The 23,611-nt window shown below is 42.3% G+C and overlaps 1 protein-coding gene across 10 annotated transcripts in view; it reads right to left on the bottom strand.

The window, feature by feature from the left end:
* Nucleotides 1-23,611, bottom strand: part of dnm1a (dynamin 1a) — a 501,477-nt gene that overhangs the window by 39,206 nt on the left and 438,660 nt on the right. For 5 of the 10 annotated variants that reach the window (XM_051931967.1, XM_051931969.1, XM_051931973.1 and 2 more), the window contains 3 exons: nt 22,239-22,404; nt 17,687-17,928; nt 13,449-13,649 (listed from right to left, as the gene is read on the bottom strand). In XM_051931967.1, the coding sequence (XP_051787927.1) occupies nt 13,449-13,649; nt 17,687-17,928; nt 22,239-22,404 (609 nt within the window). Of the gene's footprint in view, nt 1-13,448; nt 13,650-17,686; nt 17,929-22,238; nt 22,410-23,611 lie in introns of all 10 variants that reach the window. The other 5 variants (XM_028809129.2, XM_051931970.1, XM_051931968.1 and 2 more) reach the window with 1 other exon arrangement.

The raw sequence follows: 23,611 nt of genomic DNA, 5'->3' as shown, positions 1-23,611 counted from the left end.
TGATTCTGGGGTTCGTCAGCGGTGTGTTCTGCTCCTACTCTGTTCAATGCTGGCTGGGTGTCATGGAGTCCAGTGGCTGTGGGGCTTCTGTTGGTGAAGGGAGATTCACTGATCTTGACTTTGCTGACGATGCTGTGATCTTCACAGAGTCAATGGAGGCTCTGATCGTGGAGCTTGAGAGACTGAGTGAGGGGTCTGAGTGTTTGGGCTTGTGAGGGTCCTGATAAAAACCAACATCCAGGCTTTTAGTGACCTCTTGGACATGGCCACCAGCAGTGTGTGTCTGCGGAGAGAGTGTCGACCTCGTCGAGGGGTTTACTTACCTTGGCAGTGACTTTCATGTCTCTGGTGACTCTTCCTATGAAGTCGGTAGAAGGATTGGGAGAGCATGGAGGGGTAATGAGGTCGCTGGAAAGGGGTGTGTGGTGCTCCCGATATCTCTACAAAAGGACGAAGGTCTAAGTCTTTAGAGTCCTGGTGCTCCCTGTTTGCGAGACATGGACGCTATCCAGTGACCTGAGATGAAGACTGGACTCCTTTTGGTGTCTCTTCGGAGAATCCTTGGGTCCCGCTGGTTTGACTTTGTGTTGCTCATGGAGTCCTGAATGAGGCACATGACCTGCAGTGTGAGGGAGCGTCGGTTATGGCACTACGGCCGTGTGGCGCGATTCCCTGAGGGTGATCCGGCTTGTAAGATCCTCATTGTTGGGGACCCGAGTGGCTGGACCGGGCCAAGGGGTCGCCCACGTAACACCTGGCTGCGGCAGGTAGAGGGTCATTTCCGGAGGGTGGGGACTGGACTGCGTGTCTGCCTGGGGGGGTTGCCAACTGGGATCCTGAGTTGTTTCATCGTGTAGTGGGTGCAGCAACGCTTTATACCAGTGCATGCTCCCCGACTTGACTTGACTTGTAGGTGTATTTATTTTTACCTTTTTATTGTTTTAACATTCTGTGTTGACCTTTGACTCATTACGACGTGAATGAGGTTTCCCTAATTACCAACGGAAGACGCTTAGCATTGGCTATCACCGCATGCACAATTTCACCCATAATGCACCCAGAGTAAGATTGATCCTGTGCTGGATCACATTCACACTGAATTCAGACCGCTCCAGGGTTTGCTTGGTACTGCACTGAGACCAACCGCTCCAAAGGGTCTCAGTACCAGAGCGTGACTGGTGGGTTCACATCTACCAATACGTCGCATTAGAGTTTGAAATGACCCACACCAAATGAACTACGTGTGAAAACGCCTCCAGTGTTTGTTATTCTCAGTCACTTTAGCACCAACATAATACAGTTGACCTTTTTCTAAAAAGTTCTTTGAAAATTAATCAGATTTAAATAGTAAAACAAAAATAAATGATGCTCAGTCTCACTTAATAAAACTGTGAAACGCACCGCTGGGTCAAATGTAGCAAAGTGGTGAGCTTCAGAAGCAACGGAAACCTGCAGTCACTATGGCCCACCAGGACCAGGGCTGGAAATCACCACCTCAGTAAACTCTTTACAAAGACAAAGCTTGCACTGCAGTTGGTCTGATACTGTGCTGTAGTCTCGTTTAATTAGATAAAAAGGAAGATGAGAAAGCCTCTGTATGTGACTGACAGAAAGACAGACATATGGACAGGTAGTAAGAGAGACAGACGCCTAAGTCTGTTCAGGCCTGTCCAGTACTTGGATGGGGAGAGGTGTTGGGGAGGCCAGCAGGGGGCGCTTACCCTGAGCTCTGTGTGTGGATCCCAATGCCCAGTGCAGTGACGGGGACAGTGTGCTGGAAAAATGGCGTAAAACTGAGGTCCTCATTCTCTGTGGTCATAAAAGATCCCTGGGCATCCTTTGAAAAGAGCAGGAAGTATCCCAATGTCCTGGCTAGACTGCCCATCATGGCCTAGTCATTCTGGCCCCCTAATCTTCTCCTTTCTTCTCTGACTTCCTCACTGAACTGCTAATGTGTGGTGAGTGTAGTGACACAAAAGTGGCTGCGGTCACACCATCCAGGTGGACGCTGCACATTAGTGGTGCTTGAAGTGGCTCCCCCTTCACTGTGTAAAGTGCTTCAGGTAGTAAGCAAGGTGCTATATAAATGGAAAGAATTATTATTATAGTAAGATAGAGAGACAAACAGAATGACAGAGTATGACAGACAGACAGTAAAACAGAAAGACAGACAGATGTGAAAGACACAATATATTTCATTTTGAAATATCTGCACAATATACATTTATTTATTGATTAATTGATTGACTGATTGGCTGTGTAATCTGTCGTGTGAGTCTGTATGTTGTTTTTCATATTTCTGCTGTTGTATGCATATGAATTCCCCTTGGGATTAATAAAGTTAATCTAATGTAATAATAGACAGATAGATATGAAAGACACATTAAACAATGAATACATGTGAAAAGTACTGTACAGACAGACAGACAGACAGATTTGAAATACACTATATGATAGATAAATAAACAGATAGATAGATAGATATGAAAGGCACTATATAATAGATATGTAATGCACTATATAATAGGTGAATAGAAAGATGTGAAAGGCACTATATAATCGATAGATTGATTGATAGATATGAAATGCACTATATGATAGATAGATAGATAGATAGATAGATGTGAAAGGCACTATATGATTGATAGATAGATAGATAGATGTGAAAGGCACTATATGATAGATCAGGGGTGGGCAGATTCAGTCCTGGAGGGCCGCAGTGGCTGCAGGTTTTTGCTCCAACCCAATTACTTAATAAGAAGCACTTATTGCTCAAGTAACACTTCTCTGACATGGCAGAGTTAAAGCACTAACAAGCCATGCAATTAAATAATTGACAAGGATTGTTTTTTAATTAAGCAACTGGGTTAGAACAAAAACCTGCAACCACTGCGGCCCTCCAGGACTGAATTTGCCCACCCCTGTGATTGATAGATAGATAGATATGAAATGCACTATATAATAGATAAATAGATAGATATGAAATGCACTATATAATAGAAAGATGTGAAAGGCACTATATAATAGATAGATAGATATGAAAAGCACTATATAATAGATAAATAGATAGATGTGAAAGGCACTATATGATAGATAGATAGATATGAAATTCACTATATAATAGATAAATAGATAGAAAGATGTGAAAGGCACTATATAATAGATTGATTGATAGATATGAAATGCACTATATAATAGACAGAAAGATGTGAAAGGCACTATATAATAGATAGATAGATATGAAATGCACTATATAATAGATAAATAGATAGAAAGATGTGAAAGGTACTATATAATAGACAGATAGATTGATAGATAGATATGAAAAGCACTATATAATAGATAAATAGATGTGAAAGGCACTAAATGATAGATAGATAGATATGAAATGCACTATATAATAGATAAATAGATAGAAAGATGTGAAAGGCACTATATAATAGATTGATTGATAGATATGAAATGCACTATATAATAGATAGATAGATGTGAAAGGCACTATATGATAGATAGATATGAAATTCACTATATAATAGATAAATAGATAAAGATGTGAAAGGCACTATATAATAGATAGATATGAAATGCACTATATAATAGATAAATAGATAGATGTGAAAGGCACTATATGATAGATAGATATGAAATGCACTATATAATAGATAGATAGATAGATGTGAAAGGCACTATATGATAGATAGATATGAAATTCACTATATAATAGATAAACAGATAGATGTGAAAGGCACTATATGATAGATAGATAGATAAATAGATAGATGTATCCATCCATCCATCCATTTTCCAACCCGCTGAATCCGAACACAGGGTCACGGGTGTCTGCTGGAGCCAATCTAGAAATGAAAGGCATTATAAAATAGATAGATGTGAAAGGCACTATAAGATAAATAGATATTTGATGTAATAAAACCATTGATGAATTATCCCTGACTCAAGTAAAATGTGACATCTTTTAAAACTGCAGCCTGGCGTTTTCTCCTGCTGCTCATCTCTGTGATGGTTTTGACGCCAGGCTGCGGGTTCAATGGGTTGATGGATTCTGCTCCAGTATCAGACAGGCAGGTGCACTTTGTCCTAATTATTTATTTATTTGATTTTTGTTTTGCTGCTTCAGTCCTTCTGCACAGTCATTTTTTTTTTGGAGTATATTCTTCAGGAAGCTTTAAGAACATCACACAATTGGTGCAGTAGATTCAGGAAGTCTGCCATGATGTTATTTTGCCAACAGATGCCAAAGGCTACTGGACTTAAGTGACGCTGGAAACCTTGAGCGCATTTCAGGCTGGACACAGAAGTGCGGGGTCAGCCTGAAGGGTCCATGTCTTGTGCACAGAGAGTCACTTCCAAGTATTCACACACCTTGGACTTGGTCACATTTTATTATTACACGAGAATTACAGCAAATTTAATTCAAATTTTTTGACACAGATCAACAAAAAAAAAATCTTGAATGTCAAAGTGAACACAGATCTCTGTAAAGTGGTGTAAATTAATTCCAAATATAAAACACACAATTGTTGACTGCGTAAGTATTCACCACCATGAATATGACACCCCTAAACCATGACTGGTTTTAGACGTCCCAGATTTAGTTTAATGGAGGTCACCTCTCTCGGATTTCAGTTGGTAAATACACTGGCATGTAGAAAGTCCAACTGGTAGGGAGTCAGTATGGCGGGCTAACCTACGCAATGAGGACCAACGAACGGGCCAAGCAATTCCATGAAAAGTACAAGTTAGGGGATGAGAGAGGTTAGGAGCACACGCCAATACGGGGCGTTGCCACACCCACCACATGACAAACCACCTCAGGATCCCAGATTAGGACCAGAGTGCAGCCATGTGACGGAGGACACCTCAGCACCACACTACTTCAGATGGAATGGAACCAGTGGGAGGTTTTTTAATGGTGTCCGGAGTGCCCACCAACCCCAAGGTTTTTCCCTGAAGGCTGGAGGGCCTACTTGCAGGGCTGGATGCAGATTAACGTCATACCCAAGACAGAGTAATTGCAGGTTAAGGGCCTCGCTCAAGGGCCCAATGGAGTAGAGTCATTTCTGCAGTTTATGGGATTCGAACCGGCAACCTTCCGCTTACCAGTGCAAATCCCTACCTCAGAGCCACCACTCTGCCCCGGATGGGACGGAGACAAGAAAATCTCTAAGTCATTGAATATTCAATTAAATCGATTATGAAGAAATGGAACGAGTATGGTGGAGCTGGAACTCTGCTAGAGCAGATGAGACAAGAAGATGAGTAAGGGAGGCCACCAAGAGACCTCACAGAACTCTGAAGGAGTCGCAAGCTGCAGTGGTTGACATTGGAGAGACTGTGCAGGTAACAGCTGTTGCCAGGGTGCTTCATTAATCACAGATTTATGGGCGTGTAGCCAAAAGATACAAAACGCCCGGGACATCCTAGCTGAAGGTACACGGGAGACTTTGAAGTCACCTGGAAGAAGGTGTTGTGGTCTGATGAGATCAACACTGAGGTTTTTGGCCATCAGACTAAATGTTACACAGCACATTATCTCAAACACCATCTCTACCATGAAGTATGGTGGTGGTGGCAGCCTCAGACTATAAGGTTCTGCTGCACGCCATGATAGACTTGTGAGGGTAAAATAAAGACAGCGAAAAGACGAAGAAAACCTTGGTGAGAAGATGTGACAACGATACCAAGCAGAAGGCCAAAGCTACACAGGAATGGCTTCAAAACCCCAATGTGAATGTCCTCAAGTGGCCAAGGCAGGAGCCCACATTTCAGTCCGACTGAGAATTTGAGGGTGGACCTGGCAAAAGGCTCCTCACTCAGGATCTCCATGACACCTCTCAGAGCTGGAGGGGCCTTATAAAGAAGAAGAAGAAGAAGAAGGCGGGAGTGCCGATATGTAACGCTGACAGAGAAAGACCTGCACACAAAGACTGAGGGCTGCCATGGCTTCCATCTACTAAAGGAGGTGGGCTCTTACGAGATCAATGATTTAGCGTTGTAGATTTGTAATTGATTTAGACCACTCGGCAGAGATCTGCTTTCACTTCTTCTGTTCCTCAGGGTCAAAAATGACAAATGAAACCCTCTGAGATTGAACATTGTATGACAAGAAAATGTGAAAACTTCCACGGGGGTGAACACGTTTTAATGGCATTGTATAAATCCTGGATTTGGGTGGCATCATTAACACCTCCATCCACCTATCAACATTATGATCTAATACACGATATGGTCATTAGTTACAGTATTTTATTTTTTCTTTCTCTTCATCATGTAAAGCACTTTGAGCTCCATTGTTTCTATGAAAATGTGCTCTAGAAATAAATGTTATTTGTAATGTGCTCTTTTCATAAAAGGTGCTATATAATATAAACTGATTGGTAACAGAGCTGACTGGGCCAGCGTGTTAGCTGCTTGTCTGTTTGTCCCGCTTTCTGGAGTGAATGGCGAGCACATGAGCTTTCTCTTTCAGGGCAAACAGAAACAGGAGCAGGCCATTCCAGGGTCACTGGGAATTGGCGCCTATCCTACTAGAACCAGAAGCCATACTGGTAAAACACTGGGCACACTCACGCAAACCAATTTAGACTCATTAGTTAACCTAAATGACATCTTTGTAATGTGACAGAAGACAGGGGGTCCAAGAAAACCCAACAGTCATGGTGAGAATGGGCAAACTCATCTCTCACTCCGCTGAGATACTTACCAGACTGGGATTTGAATTAGTGATTGGTAAATCGCAAATGATTTATCCTGTTTGAACAACTTTGTTTAGTGAATGATGAGAATCAATTAACGAACACGAGCAAATCGCTTCAGTAGAGCTCAACAGGAGGGCTAAAGCATCTGTGCGATGCTGTCGGCCACTCTCGTTTCATTTGGATGTTTAAAGCGAATGTGCAGGTACCACCCATTGGATTCATTACTCTCGTTCACTTTAAGATTTCGTTAGAAGTAAATCATTATTGGCAAATGTTGACTATTCTCTCCTTCATCACACAAGTACAATACACTAGCAACTCATTTATATTAGAATGTGTTGCATTTGTTATTTGATTTTTTTTAAATAAAATATTAACCTAATATTTATATCCCTTCAATATATTAGTCATGCAAAACTGAACTGAATTCTTTCAAAAACTAGATACACTAAGTGCAAGAACGCGACACACAATTCTCAGTCATTTGATTCATGAACTGAATCATTACCTGAGAACGAGTTACACAATTAGCATTCATTTGCCCTGAGCACGAGACATTTTGATTTGCAAAGTGAATCACTGAGTCATTACCCGAGAGCGAGTCATTTCAGTCTCATTCATTTAATACGTGGGTGAGTCACAAGATCTTCGTTCACTTGATTTATAAACTATATCATTACCTGAGAGCGAGTCATTAGTTTCACGAACGAGTCACACAATTCTAGTTCATTTTGATTTGCATTGTTACCTGAGAATGAGTCACACTGTTCTCATTCATTCGTCTTGTGAACGAGTCACACGGTTCTCATTCATTTAATTCGCAAACTAAATCATTACCCGAGAACAACTTACACGATTTTCTTTCATTTGATTTGCAAAGTGATTCACTGAATCATTACCCGAGAACGAGTCATTTCAGTCTCATTCATTTAATACGTGGCTGAGTCACAAGATCTTCGTTCACTTGATTCATAAACTATATCATTACCTGAGAGCGAATCATTAGTTTCACGAACAAGTCACACAATTCTAGTTAATTTTGATTTGCATCGTTACCAGAGAATGAGTCACACTGTTCTCATTCATTCGTCTTGTGAACGAGTCACACGGTTCTCATTCATTTAATTTGCAAACAAAATCATTACCCGAAAACAACTTATACGATTTTCTTTCATTTGATTTGCAAAGTGAGTCACTGAATCATTACCCGAGAACGAGTCATTTCAGTCTCATTCATTTAATACGTGACTGAGTCACAAGATCTTCGTTCACTTGATTCATAAACTATATCATTACCTGAGAGCGAGTCATTAGTTTCACGAACAAGTCACACAATTCTAGTTCATTTTGATTTGCATCATTACCTGAGAATGAGTCACACTGTTCTCATTCATTCGTCTTGTGAACGAGTCACACGGTTCTCATTCATTTAATTCGCAAACTAAATCATTACCCAAGAACAACTTACACGATTTTCTTTCATTTGATTTGCAAAGTGATTCACTGAGTCATTACCCGAGAATGAGTCAAATGAGTCTCATTCATTTGATATGCAAATGAGTCACACAATTAGAACAAGTCGCACGGATTCTCATTCGGCTTGTGAACAAATCACGATTGTCATTTATTTGGTTTGTGAACTGAATCATTACCCAAAAATGGCTTGCACGATTCTCATTCGATTTGCAAAGTGAATCATTACCCACGAATGAGTCACATGAGTCTTGTTCACTCGATATCCAAATAAATCACACGATTCTCGTTCATTTGATTCATTAGCTATATCATTACCTGGAAGCGAGTCACACGATTCTTGTTCATTTGAGTCGTGAACGGAATCATTAGCCGCACGATTCTCATTCATTTGATTCACTAGTACACGGGTGTCAAACTCCAGTCCTGGAGGGCCACAGTGGCTGCAGGTTTTCATTCTAACTTTCTTCTTCATTAGTTTTTTCTGCTAATTAACTTCTTTTGCCTTAGTTTTAATTAACTTGACTCAGGCCCCTTAGTCGTCTCTTTTTCCTTAATTAGCAGCCAAACAATAATGAGACACAGAACGAGGCGCCACATGACCAGCTCACCTGTGCCCATCACACAGTATCTGAAAATAAAGAAAGGTGAAGGTCTCAGTAAGGCTGGTCTCTCAGGTCACCAAAAACATTGTGACGGTGTTCTTAGAAAAAAACAGAAAAATCAACAGTTTTGGAAATGTCTGCTGTGGCAAAATGAGAGCAGCAACAAGCCATGGAATTAAATAACGGGTTTAATTAACAGCAAGAATCGGCTTGTTATTAAGAAAGTGATTGGAGTTTGAAATCCCAGCTTAGCTGGTCATCTGTCGGCTCGTTTCACATCTCATTTCTGTTTGGCTGTCATTTAATGAAGAAAGGAATACATTCAGAGGACTGAATCCTTAAAAACAAGGCTATTAAAATGAAAGGAAAAGGAGTTAATTAGCAGTGAAAACTGATCACTGATCAGGAAAAGGGTTAGAATGAAAACCTGCAGCCACTGCGGCCCTCCAGGCCTGGAGTTCGACACCCCTGCACTAGTAAGTCACACGATTCTCGCTCATTTGTCTTGTGGACAAGTCACATTCTCTTTCATTTGATTCATAAACTACATCATTACCCGAGAACAAGTCACACGATTCTTGCTCATTTGTCTTGTGGACAAGTCACATTCTCTTTCATTTGATTCATAAACTACATCATTACCCGAGAACAAGTCACACGATTCTCATTCATTTGATCTTTGATCCGAATCATTACCCGAGAACGAGTCACGTGATTCTCATTTACTCAATCTGAATCATTTCATGAGAATGACTCACCCAATTCTTGTCCGCATTTGCCTCTTGAACTTAAGTGTCTTAATTTAATTATGGATTTTCATATGTTCATAATTTTTCATAATACTGCTAGTCATTTAGCCTGTTACAATAACGGGCGCTAGAACAGTAGTGCAAAAACATTAGTAGGAACAGTCTATATTAAATGGCAAGGGACTTTGACCTCATTCTTTTTGTTGGTCGTATTTTTCTTTCTTTCAGCCTTTCTTTTGTTGATGTTTACTTGCTGAGCTGACTGTTCTTCGTGGGCTGCCGCCGTGTGTTGTGTGTCTTTAATTTTCTGTGACAGTAATACTGTCTTGTACGGCTCTATTCAATAAGGGCGCGCACAAAAAGGCGAGCTTCAAAAGGGCGACCTCAATTGAGCGCGGCGAATAAAGGCGTTCGTAGATAATTTAGTTCAAATGGCTCTGGAATATGTGAAGAGCAACAAAGGTGCAGATCTTTATTTACGCGCGCCTTTATTCGCTGCACCCAATTGAGGTCGTCCTTTTGAGGCTCGCCTTTTTGTGCGCGCCCTTATTGAAGGATACCGTCTTGTGCGTCCGCTGGCTTGTACGTCCGTAATATACCTTTAATTTTCTCTGGCGGTAATACAGGCGTGCGCGTCGGTAATATGCCTTTAATCTCCTCTGACAGTAATACTGGCTTGTATGTGGCTGTAATATGCGTCACTGTATTGTGTACCTTTAATCTCCTCTGGTTTGTATTTCCGTAAAACGCCTGTAACTTTCTCTGACAGTAATATCGCACATCGCACCGTGCCCCGCGCATGCGCACTTCACCAGAAGACACTCACACGGACACCTGGACGCACACAGGGATTTTATTAAAGAGGATATGATACATATTACCAGCATGTTTAATATAAAATTTAATAAATACAAAATTCCATATTATAATAAATAATAATTTGTGACTCATTCAAGAAGCGTCCAAAACGTTATTTTTTATTATTGAGGAATTAAATAAATCGATTCACTTAATTGCGCAGTTCAAAAGAATCAAATCAGTAAAGTTAATCGAAATGCCGATCGCTAATTCAATCCCAGGACGTTGGAACTGTTAGGCGGAAATCAATGGCCTCTGTGGTGTTGTGGCAAATGAAAACACACAATGCTTTTATCCAAAGGCTGCCTTATTATTGTTCTTCTTTTGTCTCAACCAATCCTCTAGGTCTTTTGTGGCACAGTAACAACATCCATTCAGGGGCAACTGGGCGAAAAGACAACTCGGCGACATCCTTTACCAGTTAGGTAATAAGTCGGTTCAAAGAGATTTTTGAATGATATTTAAATGACCACGTAGGGCACCGGAAAAATCCACAGAATCACCTGCTTTATGAGAGTCCCAATACATTGAGACAAAGGCAGGATGTTCCCTGCCTCAACCAAGAGCTGGGCAGATGCTGCCAACAACAGAACAGAGATGCTGATGTCCCAGAAGGGCTCCATCAAGGACCCTTGCCCAGCCAGGAGGCCAATATGCCAGAAGGAGAGAGGGAGAAAAAAAGATATGAACTGTTTGCTCCTTCGAAACTCTAGATGGTAACATCCCAGGTCTGTGCCACCTGTAAGGACACCTGCAGGGCATGCTGGGATCTGTAGTCCAGCAAGGTGGCCCAGTTGGGTTCCATGGGTGCTGCAGAGATCAGTGAACCTTACTACATTGGTTCTTCCACATGACCCAGGTGTGCTTCCAACAGACCATGCCCTTACACCGGAATTGTCAGAGATTAAAGGAGTCGGTCCACCTGACCTCAGGGAGTCAGAGTCGGGAGGGAGGGAGAGATGTTCCCTAAGCCGTACTCGCAGGTCACCTTTTTGTATTCTAAATAACGTTATCATATGATTACAATCAATACAACGGATTAGCAATTTTGGTTGCAGAAGATGATGTGAGATAGAGTTTGTTCCATCTGCAGAATAAAATTCGTTTGTCAATTATATAAATTTATTTTCAACATTTTAAATCACGTTGTCATTTAACTACGATTAAAAAAATCTCTTTGAACCTAACTATTACCTAACTGTCGCCGAGTTGTTTCTTCGCCGACTTGTCTTTTCGCCGAGTTGCCACTGAACCAACAGCATCAGATGCTGACAGAGCCGCTCCATTATATGTAAAAGTAAATATTTCTAAAAGTCCTCAAGATCCTACCCTGACCAATCGATCTTGATTTTATATAGCACCTTTTAAAGAGCGCAGACTAATAGCCACAAGTGAGTCCTCACAGGTGGCACACTGGTAGTGCTGCTGCTTTGCAGTAAGGAGACTGTGGAAGGTTGTGGGTTCGCTTCCCGGTTCCTCCCTGTGTGGATAGCGCTTTGAGTACTGAGAAAAGCGCTATATAAATGTAATGAATTATTATTATTACAAGAAAAAGGCCACCCTATTAGATACACAAATGTCCATTAAAAAATGCCCATTTTGAAACATGGCTAGCACAGGAGGTGGCATCAGGAGTTCATTAAATTTGCTGCGGCAGATGAAGTTGATACGTACGTCTTGTGAAGAAATGGAGGACACACGCACCAAAAGTGCCAGAACAATAAGGGTGTGCATACGTTATCCAAACTTAACTCACTTCTCCTCCAACGGGGCACAATAACATTGGGCACTGGGCAGGAAAGAGCCCAGGAGAACATACCAGTCAGGGCCCAATCATGCCGACACAAACATTCACTCCCACCAGACTAAGTAAAGCCCCCAATTATTCTAACCCAGTTCATCTGGAATCAGGATGTCTCAGAGAAAGTCCCCCCCCATATCGACCTGAGGGGGACGCCACACAAACACGCAGGGACTGGTCTGGGATTCGCACCAAGAAGTTGTGAGCCCACTGCACCAATGTGCAGAATGTTTGTAGGTTTTATATATTTGGGGGGGGGGGAGGGAACAAAAATGGCGCTGTGTTTCAAGAGATGTCACCATTTTAAAAACTTGTCGTCCCTAAAATTCTTATCTGGTTTAACTCTTCTGGCCAGCCCAAGGCTCTTCAATCATCTGTCTTGAGGAAGAAAAAAGAAAAGAAAAACTGAAAACGCACAAAGGGTGAGTTGACAAATTATAGGGGTCTACGGGTGTATGTCTGGGGGCTGCAAGAGGGAGCACGAAGACAGGGAGACCTCAAGGACTATGAGGGTCTGTTGAGCAGGTGTTTTTGGCTTTTCGCAAAGTCATGGCTTGTGGCCTCTTGGAACCAAAGACAGACAAGAGAAGGTAAAGGGAAGGAGAAGACCCCTTTCTTATGCTAAATGACATTAGGAGATCAGACAAAACACTTCTACGCTTTCTACCCAAATAAAGGAACTCTGACCCCAAAATGCTGAGCTTCAAACTCCACACCAGTCTTCAACTTGCGACTGCCACATAAAATGTCTGAGCCAATCGGCGAGTGGCATGGTGTGTGTGTGGGTGGTATCCAGTTGGGCATCACACACAGAGCGGGGTGAGGGCACAGGAAGGTGAAGATTAGCCCACCATTGGCTGGGATCAGTTACTGTTCATATTCAGCAAAATGGCTCTAGAGAACAGACCTGAGGGTCATCATGAGCTTTGGCAAAGATTTTGATCCCATAACAGAATTCAAACCCACCCTTGTGATGGTCTTTGGATTTAGAGTTTCTGAACACCTTCTCAAAAATTTGACAATTTTGGACAATTCAAAATAATCCTTAATACTTAACAGCCACCACAATGGCATGTGAGCCTTATATTATAGTGGCTTTGGGGTCTCGAAAGTCGCCCAGAATTGACCCTCAGTGAGAGACCATCCAGGGCCAACTGTGGCAGTCGCAAAGGAGAAGACTGTTAAAGCAGCACCGTCTTTTTATTGTTATTTTCCTCCATGCTGGATTCGTGTCGACGTTACTTACCTTGGAACACCTGGGGGAGCGCGGTTGGGTCGGGATGGGACTTGTGGAGGAGGGCCAAAGGGGTCAGGTGATGCTCCCGGACGGGAGGGCACAGGTGGAGCTCCGGCTGGAGGGGGGCCAGGAGCAGGTCCCCTTGAGCCAGGCCTGGAGGGAGGCACTGCGGGGGCTCTTCTCTGGGGAGTGGGGCTTGAGGTTGGAGATCTGGAAATTAGAGAGGAAAAAGAGAACAGATGTTCAGCAATTCACAGCCTCTATAACAGTAATAAATACAAAAGTTACTAAATACGACGGCCTTGAGCTATAAGCAGGTCTAAAGATGAGAAGAGTCACATCAGTAAAAAAAAAAATAAAAGAAATAAAAAGAAAAGCAGGCAGGTATCTATCTATCTATCTATCTATCTATCTATCTATCTATCTATCTATCTATCTATCTATCTATCTATCATTATATAGTGCCTTTCCTATATATCTAATATATAGTACCTCATCTATCTATCTATCTATCTATCTATCTATCTATTATATAGTGCCTTTCATATCTATCTATCTATGTATCTTATAGTGCCTTTCATATCTATCTATATATATATATATATATATATCATTATATAGTGCCTTTCCTATGTATCTAATATATAGTACCTCATCTATCTATCTATCTATTATATAGTGCCTTTCACTCTATCTATCTATCTATCTATCTATCTATCTATCTATCTATCTATCTATTATATAGTGCCTTTCATATCTATCTATCTATCTATCTTACAGTGCCTTTCCTATCTATCTATCTATCTTATAGTGCCTTTCTATCTATCTATCTATCTATCTATCTATCTATCTATCTATCTATCTATTATATAGTGCCTTTCATATCTATCTATCTATCTATCTTACAGTGCCTTTCCTATCTATCTATCTATCTTATAGTGCCTTTCTATCTATCTATCTATCTATCTATCTATCTATCTATCTATCTATCTATCTATCTATCTATCTATCTATTATATAGTGCCTTTCATATCTATCTATCTATCTATCTTACAGTGCCTTTCCTATCTATCTATCTATCTATCTTATAGTGCCTTTCTATCTATCTATCTATCTATCTATCTATCTATCTATCTATCTATCTATCTATCTATCTATCATATAGTGTGTTTCATCTATCTATCTATCTATCTATCATATAGTGTGTTTCATCTATCTATCTATCTATCTATCTATCTATCTATCTATCTATCTATCTATCTATCTATCTATCTATCTATCTATCTATCTATCTATCTATCTATCCATCATATAGTGTGTTTTATCTATCTATCTATCTATCTATCTATCTATCTATCTATCTATCTATCTATCTATCTATCTATCTATCTATCTATCTATCTATCATGTAGTGCCTTTCATCTATCTATCTATCTATCTATCTATCTATCTATCTATCTATCTATCTTCTACTGCTCATATTGTTCTGCAGAATCACATCAAGAGAGTTAAAATGTTAGCCGTTGCGATCGCCACTCTCCTTTAGACATTAAAGCGCCTTATTTTAGTTGCTTGCCCGATCTTCATTCACACTTTCCCCACTAGATGGCGATCTCCTACTGGTGATCAGTACTGGCCTGTCTATTTGGTATTTTTCCCCCTTTTAAGCCGGTGTGTCTATCAAAGGACGTAAACGAGTTAGTGAGGTTGCTAAATCAACAAATCAAAAAGGAAAAAAAGAGCAATGAAATCTACAGAAAACATTAGTAATGACTGTCACAAATGATTGGGCAAATTGCTGGAAAACTTTAGCAATAAAAGAGTAAAGAAAGTCATGGTATTGAAGCTTAAACCGCATGAGACCAAATGAAGAGATACAAGGGAGAGTAAAACTGCTTTACTGGGCTCGTTTTCGGCCGAGTCTCCGCTTTACGGTTTCAGGAGACTTTTTCCGTTCTACGATATATTTTGTTAAATCAATACTACAATATAAACACTAATAATGCAGAGGTGCAGACTTTCATTTAAAGGGATTTGCACACATTTTGGTCCCCACACTTTTTCAATAAGGTCCCCCCATTTCAGGGCATCATAATGTTTGGGCCAATTGGCGTCACATGTGTTTGTGATTCCTCAGGTGGGCTTCCTTCCTTCATAAGACACCTCGGCCTGCTTCTCCAATTTTGGAGTCTGCAGTTGCCATCGTCTTTAAAGCTAACGATGCCAGAATGCTGGCCACTTCATAACTCAGAAACTGAACTAATGGTGTTGGGTGAGTGAGCTTCTACTGTGCCTTCCATAATCTTTGGGATAAAGACACATTTCTCCTTGATTTCCCCCTCTGCTAAAATAACACGTTCAGACATTGTGATTTAAGTGCACATTGTAGACTTTCACTTCAGGGGATTTGCAGATATTTCACTCACACAACACTTTTTCTACACGCTGGACCCCCACCCACCCATTTCAGGGCACCATAATGTTTGGGCCAATTGGTGTCCCAGGTGTTTGTGATTCCTCAGGGGGGGTTTCATGGCTTCATAAGACATCTCAGCTTCAACATGAGAACAAGAGCTGTGCCAGTGAATCTCAAAGAAGCCATTATGGGGGGAAAACACAAGAATAAAACCAGTAGAGACATCAGAGAAACCTTAGGATGACCAAAATCAACTGTCTGGAGTATCATGAAGAAGAAAGAAGACACTGGGGGGCTCAGTAATCACAAAGGGGCTGGTAGGACAAGGAAGTCCTTCACTGATGAGGAGAGAAGAATCCCCACTATGGTCAAGAAAAAGCCCCCAAACGCCTGTCTGACAGATCAGAACAGTCTTCAGGGGGCCGACGTGTGTCTGTGTGTGTCAGAGACGACTATCAGCAGAAGACTTCATGAACACAAATACAGAGGACACACTGCAAGATGAAAAACCACAAAAACAGGATGGCCAGGACTTAAAGATAAAGGGCTTCAAAGAGCCTGTCTGGAATATCATGAAGAAGAAAGAACACACTGGTGGGCTCTGGAATCATAAAGGGACTGGCAGGCCAAGGAAGACCACCACTGCTGATGACAGACAAATCCTCACTAAGGTCAAGGAAAACGCCTGCCTGACAGATTATACACAGTCTTCAGGGGGCTGATGTGTATGTGTCAGAGACGACTATCAGCAGAAGACTTCATGAACAGAAACACAGAGGACACACTGCAAGATGGAGACCACAAAAACAGGTTGGCCAGATGACAGTTTGTGACAAAGAGTCTGCAGAATTCTGGGAAAAAGTCTTGTGGACAGATAAGACAAAGATAAACCTCATCAGAGGGATGGTGAGAGCAAAGTGTGGAGACGTCAAGAAACTGCAAAGAAGACCACCTCATCTTTTACACATGGTGCTGGGGATGTTTTAACTTGGCCATGTATGGCAGCCACAGGTCCTGGCACACTTCCCTTCATGGATGATGTGACTGCTGACGACAGCCACTTAATGAATTCTGAGGTGTGTAGAAACATCTGATCTGCTGAAATTGCAGTAAATGCCTCCAAACTCAGTGGACATCACTTCATCCTACCACAAGATAATGAGCCAAACAGACTGCTGAGGCCACACAGGAGTTTATCAAAGCTACAAAATGGAAAATTCTTGAACGGCCAATCCAGTCATCCGATTTAAATCCTATCTGAGCAGGCATTCAACATGCTGAAGAGATAACTTAAGGGTACAAGCCCCCTGAAACAAGCAGGAGAGTCTTGGTAGAGCATCACAAGAGAAGACCCTCAGCACATGGTGATGTCTATGAATTGCAGACTTCTTGAAATCATGACATGCAAGGGATATGCGACAAAGTCCTAAATATGAGGGGTTTAATAGACCTGCCTTTGCGGTGCCCTGAAATGGGGGTCCATGGTGTGACCAAAATGTCTGCAAATCCTCTTAAATAAAAGTCAGTCAATGTTCACTTTAATCACAAGTTTGAATTGTAATTTTAAACTGTGGAGCAGAGGGGGGTCAATCAAGGAAAAATGTGCCTTGGTGTCCCAAACGTCATGGAGGGCCCTGTAGTTCAATTACCACCCACCGCCAACCCGTAAATCTCTTCTACTGCTCCCTGCTCTTCTTGTAAAGCTCAGCTCTGCTCCGTTGATTGTTCTTTCAAGCCAACCTTCACGCTTCCCATCCAACTTCCCAGCTGTCGGCACCTTCAATTGTGTGACAGCTCAATTTTTCATAATGTCAGAGTTGGCTGAACTTACCTCCTTCCAGATTGCTGATTCTGGACCTGCAGCCAGGAGTCATCAACAGGGGGCGGTAGTGGTGTGCTGATGGTGGTGGTGTTGATGTCGCCGATGATGCTCAGTGCCTCACGGAGAGCGTGGTACATGCGCAGCATCTCGTCGCGACGTTGGGCCTGTTCAGCAGACTCCTCCATCAGCGTGTTCTGGTCACCGCATGAGTACAGGTTGGCCAGCAACTCGGCATGAATGAACTCCTTTGTCTGGAAATAAAGGGACACATTCCAGTCGATAGAATTAAATTGGAAAAAACAAAATGACAACGGTTTTCAAGCTGCTGACCATAAAAACCATAACATTTTCTGTAAAGGAATAATTTAACTAGATGACTAGATTTCAACTTTAGCATTGATAGGAAAATTCCAGCAAAACCTTTGCCAAAACATGACTGCATTTCTCCAGGCTGCTAAGTCACCACCATATCCCTCTTTGGCTCACAAAAGAAGACAACCCAGGGAGGGGGATAATTATGATTTTATGGTTTTTTTTTTTTTTTTTGTGAGCAGAGTACTTCTGACGAGGCCCCCACACTTTGTTAACGTCTGAACTGAAGCCGTCTTGGCTTTCATTCCTGCTTCTTGTAGGATTCATTTATGATGAGATCATCTAATTTGGGAGGTTAGAAAGTGGTTTGCAACTCATATTTTGTGGGAGTAGGTTCTAAATCTGCGCCTGACTTGTTCTAAGATGAACTGAAAGAAGGAAATTGGACAATTTATGAAACTAGAGGACATATTTCTTAGTCCGTGACCCTACCACACCTCTGTTCGTTGGGTTGTGTTCCGAGGAGAGGCGTTCTCTTATTTGCACAAGTTCAGACTTCTCATTTGTAGACCAGCTCATCTTAGACACACGCTGTGTTTATTTGGGTGTCAGCATTACATGGAAAGATTCTCTCCTCAGATTGGTCGGCCAGCACGGAGTCCGCTACAGAAAACCCAGGAGCGGGTAGGCAGCCAGTTGGCTGAGGCCTTGAGGACTGCGACGTTCTCTTTTTACAATTTCCATCTCCTCTGTTGTCAACTGGCCAAAGTTCATCAATTAATGAATGGGCAGATACTGTTGATTTCCATTTATGTTTAATCCGTTTCTGTGTATTTTCATACATCTGCATTTACAAAGGGCTGATTGAATAGTAATAGACTTGAATCTCTTTCAGGGAGGTAGACATTAGAATGATGTGCGGGCGTTTGTGAATGGCGTACATCGACACGTATGAACCTGCAGTTGGACCGCCATATTCTTCAGTGTCCTGTAACAGCGAGTGGAAGCATCTCGTATATGTCGTCATGGTGGATGAAGAAGACATACCTGTGAGAGAGTACAAGTGTGTGATTGAATGTTGTGTTAAGCTTAGAACGGAAGAGCGGTAACGAAACTCTTGAAATGTTGTAAATGTGGAAGAAATTAAGTTTGGAAATATCTCTCTATTATAAAAAAAAATCTTGAGACGAGACTATTGCCAAGAGATTTTTTCAAGTCCCGCCCTCTTCTCAGATGAGACGAGACTATTTGCCAAGAGATTTTTTCAAGTCCCGCCCTCCTCTCTGATGAGACGAGACTATTTGCCAAGACATTTTTTCAAGTCCCACCCTCTTCTCAGATGAGACGAGACTATTTGCCAAGAGATTTTTTCAAGTCCCGCCCTCTTCTCTTTTCATATCATAGAACAGGAGAGCTAACTAATAAATGACCTACGAATGACGGCACCCATTGCACCACAATAAAGTCGGACATTTGCACCTCACTCTGTTTTGGTAAATCCTGGCACATCCTTCCTCTTTGCTGAACCCCCTGAAATGCTCGAACCCACGGTCTACACACTGTGCAGGAGTGTCCGCCACCAAAACGGTGATAACTCGGGGCTTATTGAACTAATGACTCTGCAGCAGTGAATTCTATGTCTGCAAGTGCCATACAGTATCTCACAAAAGTGAGTACACTCCTCACAGTTTTGTAAATATTTTATTTTATCTTTTCATGGGACAACGCTGAAGATCTGACACTTTGATCCAATGTACAGTAGTCCGTGTACAGCTTGTATCACAGTGTAAATTTGCTGTCCCCTCAAAATAACTCAACACACAGCCATTAATGTCTAAACCGCTGGCAACAAAAGTGAGTACACCACTAAGTGAAAAATGTCCAAATTGTGCCCAAAGTGTCAATATTTTGTGTGGTCACCATTATTTTTCAGCACTGCCTTAACTCTCTCGGGCATGGAGTTCACACGAGCTTCACAGGTTGACACTCCTCCATGACGACATCACAGAGCTGGTGGATGTTAGAGACCTTGTGCTCTTCCACCTTCCGTTTGAGGATGCCCCACAGATGCTCCATAGGGTTTAGGTCTGGAGACATGCTTGGCCAGTCCACCACCTTTACCCTCAGTGGTCGTCTTGGAGGTGTGTTTGGGGTCATTATCATGTTGGAATACTGCTCTGCGGCCCAGGGAGGGGATCATGCTCTGCTTCAGTATGTCACAGTACATGTTGGCATTCATGGTGCCCTCAATGAACTGTAGCTCCCCAGTGCCAGCAGCACTCATTCAGCCCCAAACCATAACACTCCCACCACCATGCTTGACTGTAGGCAAGACAAACTTGTCTTTGTACTCCTCACCTGGTTGCCACCACACACACTTGACAACATCTGAACCAAATAAGTTTATCTTGGTCTCATCAGACCACATGGTTCCAGTAATCCATGTCCTTAGTCTGCTTGTCTTCAGCAAACTGTTTGTGGGCTTTCTTGTGCATCATCTCTAGAAGAGGCTTCCTTCTGGGACGACAGCCATGCAGACCAATTTGATGCAGTGTGCGGCGGGCGTATGGTCTGAGCACTGACAACCTCTGGATATGACGCTGAGCACGGGCACTCATCTTCTTTGGTCGACCATGGAGAGGCCTGTTCTGAGTGGCACCTGTCCTGTTACACCGCTGTATGGTCTTGGCCACCATGCTGCAGCTCAGTTTCAGGGTGTTGCCAACCTTCTTATAGCCGAGGCCATCTTTATGTAGAGCAACAATTCTTGTTTTCAGATCCTCAGAGAGTTCTTTGCCATGAGGTGCCATGTTGAACTTCCAGTGACAGGTATGAGAGAGTGTGAGAGCGATAACACCAAATTTAACACACCTGAGACCTTGTAACACGAACGAGTCACATGACACCGGGGAGGGAAAAGGGCTAATTGGGCACAATTTGGACATTTTTCACTTAGGGGTGTACTCACTTTTGTTGCCAGCGGTTTAGACATTAATGGCTGTGTGTTGAGTTATTTTGAGGGGACAGTAAATTTACACTGTGATACAAGCTGGACACGGACTACTTTACATTGGATCAAAGTGTCAGATCTTCAGTGTTGTCCCATGAAAAGACATAATAAAATAATGTGAGGGGTGTACTCACTTTTGTGAGATACTGTATATTGTTGACAAGGTTTTCTGAATCAATAGTTTTGCCTTATCTTTGAAAGTGTCCTGCAGTTATCTGCCATGACGTGTTGACTGTTGTGACTACTAACATGCAGTTACTTTGTTGCAGTATATTAAGATACTTCTTGTAGGTCACTGAGCCACCCTTACAGATGACGAGACATCCTTTGGGATCAACTGCTGAAACAACTTTGATTGCTGTTAATGCAAGAGGGACCCTAATGGTCGATAACGTGCTCTGTACTGATAACTGCATGACAGTGACCCCCCTAGTTAATAAGGTGTCCTTATAGTGAAAAGTGGGGTGGCTAAAAAGTGGAATTACGCAGCAATAATCACTACTGCTTAAATCATGGGCTGCATTAATAATGAAGACAAGTCAGAGTACAGGACGGTTCTGGAGGACTTCATCTCGAGGTGCAGGGATACCAACCTATGACTCAATATCAGCAAGACACAAGAGCTGATGGTGGACTTCCATCATGCCAAGGAGACCAGTCACCATCCAGCGGGAGGACATGGAAGCGGAGCAGAGCTACAAGCTACCAATACCCAAGGATTCACTTAAACAACAAACTGGACTGGTCTGACAACTCAAGAAGGGCCAGAGCTGCCTAGGCTACCCTCTACACAACAGACTTCCAGCACAATACCAGTGCTTGCCATCTACAGAAATTTTCAGATGACTCCTACATCTTAATAAAGGAGACAAGTCGAGGAGGCTTGTGGAGGTCATCCTCTTGTTTTGCAGGGAGAACAACCTACAACTCAACATCATCAAGACAAAAGAGCTGGTGATGGACTTCCATTGTGCCAAGGACCCTCTGAAACGTGGGACTACATTGAGGTTATAAATCTGCCCGTCATTCTGTAGGCAGGTCACATGATACTCCAAGGTTCTCATGATACGTTCTTATCAGGAGAGGAAGCTAGAAACCTTGTGTTAAGATGTATAAGTATCTCTTTCAAATACCACTGCAATTAAAATATGAATTTTGTTTGGACTTTCATATTCCAAATAAGCAAACCACACAAGACACAAGAGTGAAATGATCAAAGTTTCTACGCCAGTAACTTACGTTGTTGATCATGAGGTGCATGATTGTCTTGGGCATGAGGTCTCTCACTGTCTTGTTGACGATTGCCATGTAGGAATCTACCAGGTTGCGAATGGTCTCCACCTGACGCTCCAGCTGGGGATCCATGGAGTGCATGAAGCTGTCTGATCCATTTTCCTCAGTTTCGCTTTGCTAGTTAGTGATTTGGGAAACAAAAAAAAACAAAAAACAAACACAGACAGTTGAGACCAAGACCACAAAATAGTAGACTGCTTGTTAATACCTGATCTCTACTGTTCAGCCATGCTAACATCTAAAGATATAGAAAACTTGCCGATGAAAGTAGAATCTTGAGCTGACTTCAGAAATTCTTGCACAAATGTGGTAGGAGATAATTCATACTTCTAATTCCTTCCAATATGCTGGAAGCAAGAAGAGCTGCCTGTGACAACTCAAGTGAGAACCAGCTGGTCGATTTCATTGATGTAGCTACATAGCTATCTTCAGGGGGTGCAGCACCCCTAGCCCCCCTAATGAAAGTGATAACAACTCTGGTGCCAGACTGGCATGCAATAAAGTAAGTGCCTTAATGTGAAGACAGTGAATGAAGGAGGTCCTCATCTGGGGGTTGATGGCAGGACTGACACTCCAGCCGCTGTAAAAAAACTCACACTGTTCTAGTATGGTGCTGAGGTGTCACCCGCTGCACTAGGGTCCCAGTCCAGGTGGTTTGTCATGAGGTGGGTGCAGTAATGTGATATCACCGCGTGCTCCCAACTCTCCTCTCCCTCTCTCTTTCCAGAGGTAAGTACAACTTTTTTTGGGGGTGTTGGTATTGCTGCTGTGGACAGTATCATCCTTTTTTTTTTCTCCCACAGCCCTGAGAAACCACCCACTGAGGACAACTGACCCTACATACTGTACATTTCTGTCCCCACACTTTTTCCATACAGTCCCCCCATTTCAGGGCACCTTAATGTTTGGAAAACAGCAACGGCAGGTCAGCCATCGTATTTAGGACTTTGTCGCATATCCCTCACGTGAAATGACTTCTTGACGTCACCAGGTGCTGAGGATCTTCTGTGGTGATGCTCTGCCAAGCCTCTAATGCAGCCATCTCCAGCTTAAGTTTTCTTGTTAGCATATGGAAGGCCTGCTCAATTGGATTTAAACAGGGTGACTGGATTGGTCAATCAATAATTTTCTATTTTTTAAGCTTTGAAAACTCTGGTGTTGCCTCAGCAGAATGTGTGGATCATTATCTTACTGTAGGATGAGGCGCTGTCCACTGAGTTTGGAGGCATTTACGGGAACTCAAGCAGGTCTGATGTTTCTACACACTTCAGAATTCATTGTGCCACTGCCGTCAGCAGTTCCATCATTGACGTCCTGGA

Source organism: Erpetoichthys calabaricus, chromosome 9 (assembly GCF_900747795.2).
Source record: "Erpetoichthys calabaricus chromosome 9, fErpCal1.3, whole genome shotgun sequence".
NCBI lineage: Eukaryota > Metazoa > Chordata > Cladistia > Polypteriformes > Polypteridae > Erpetoichthys > Erpetoichthys calabaricus.
Note: the sequence above shows the minus strand (reverse complement) of the source record. Positions and strands in the feature narration are given on the sequence as shown.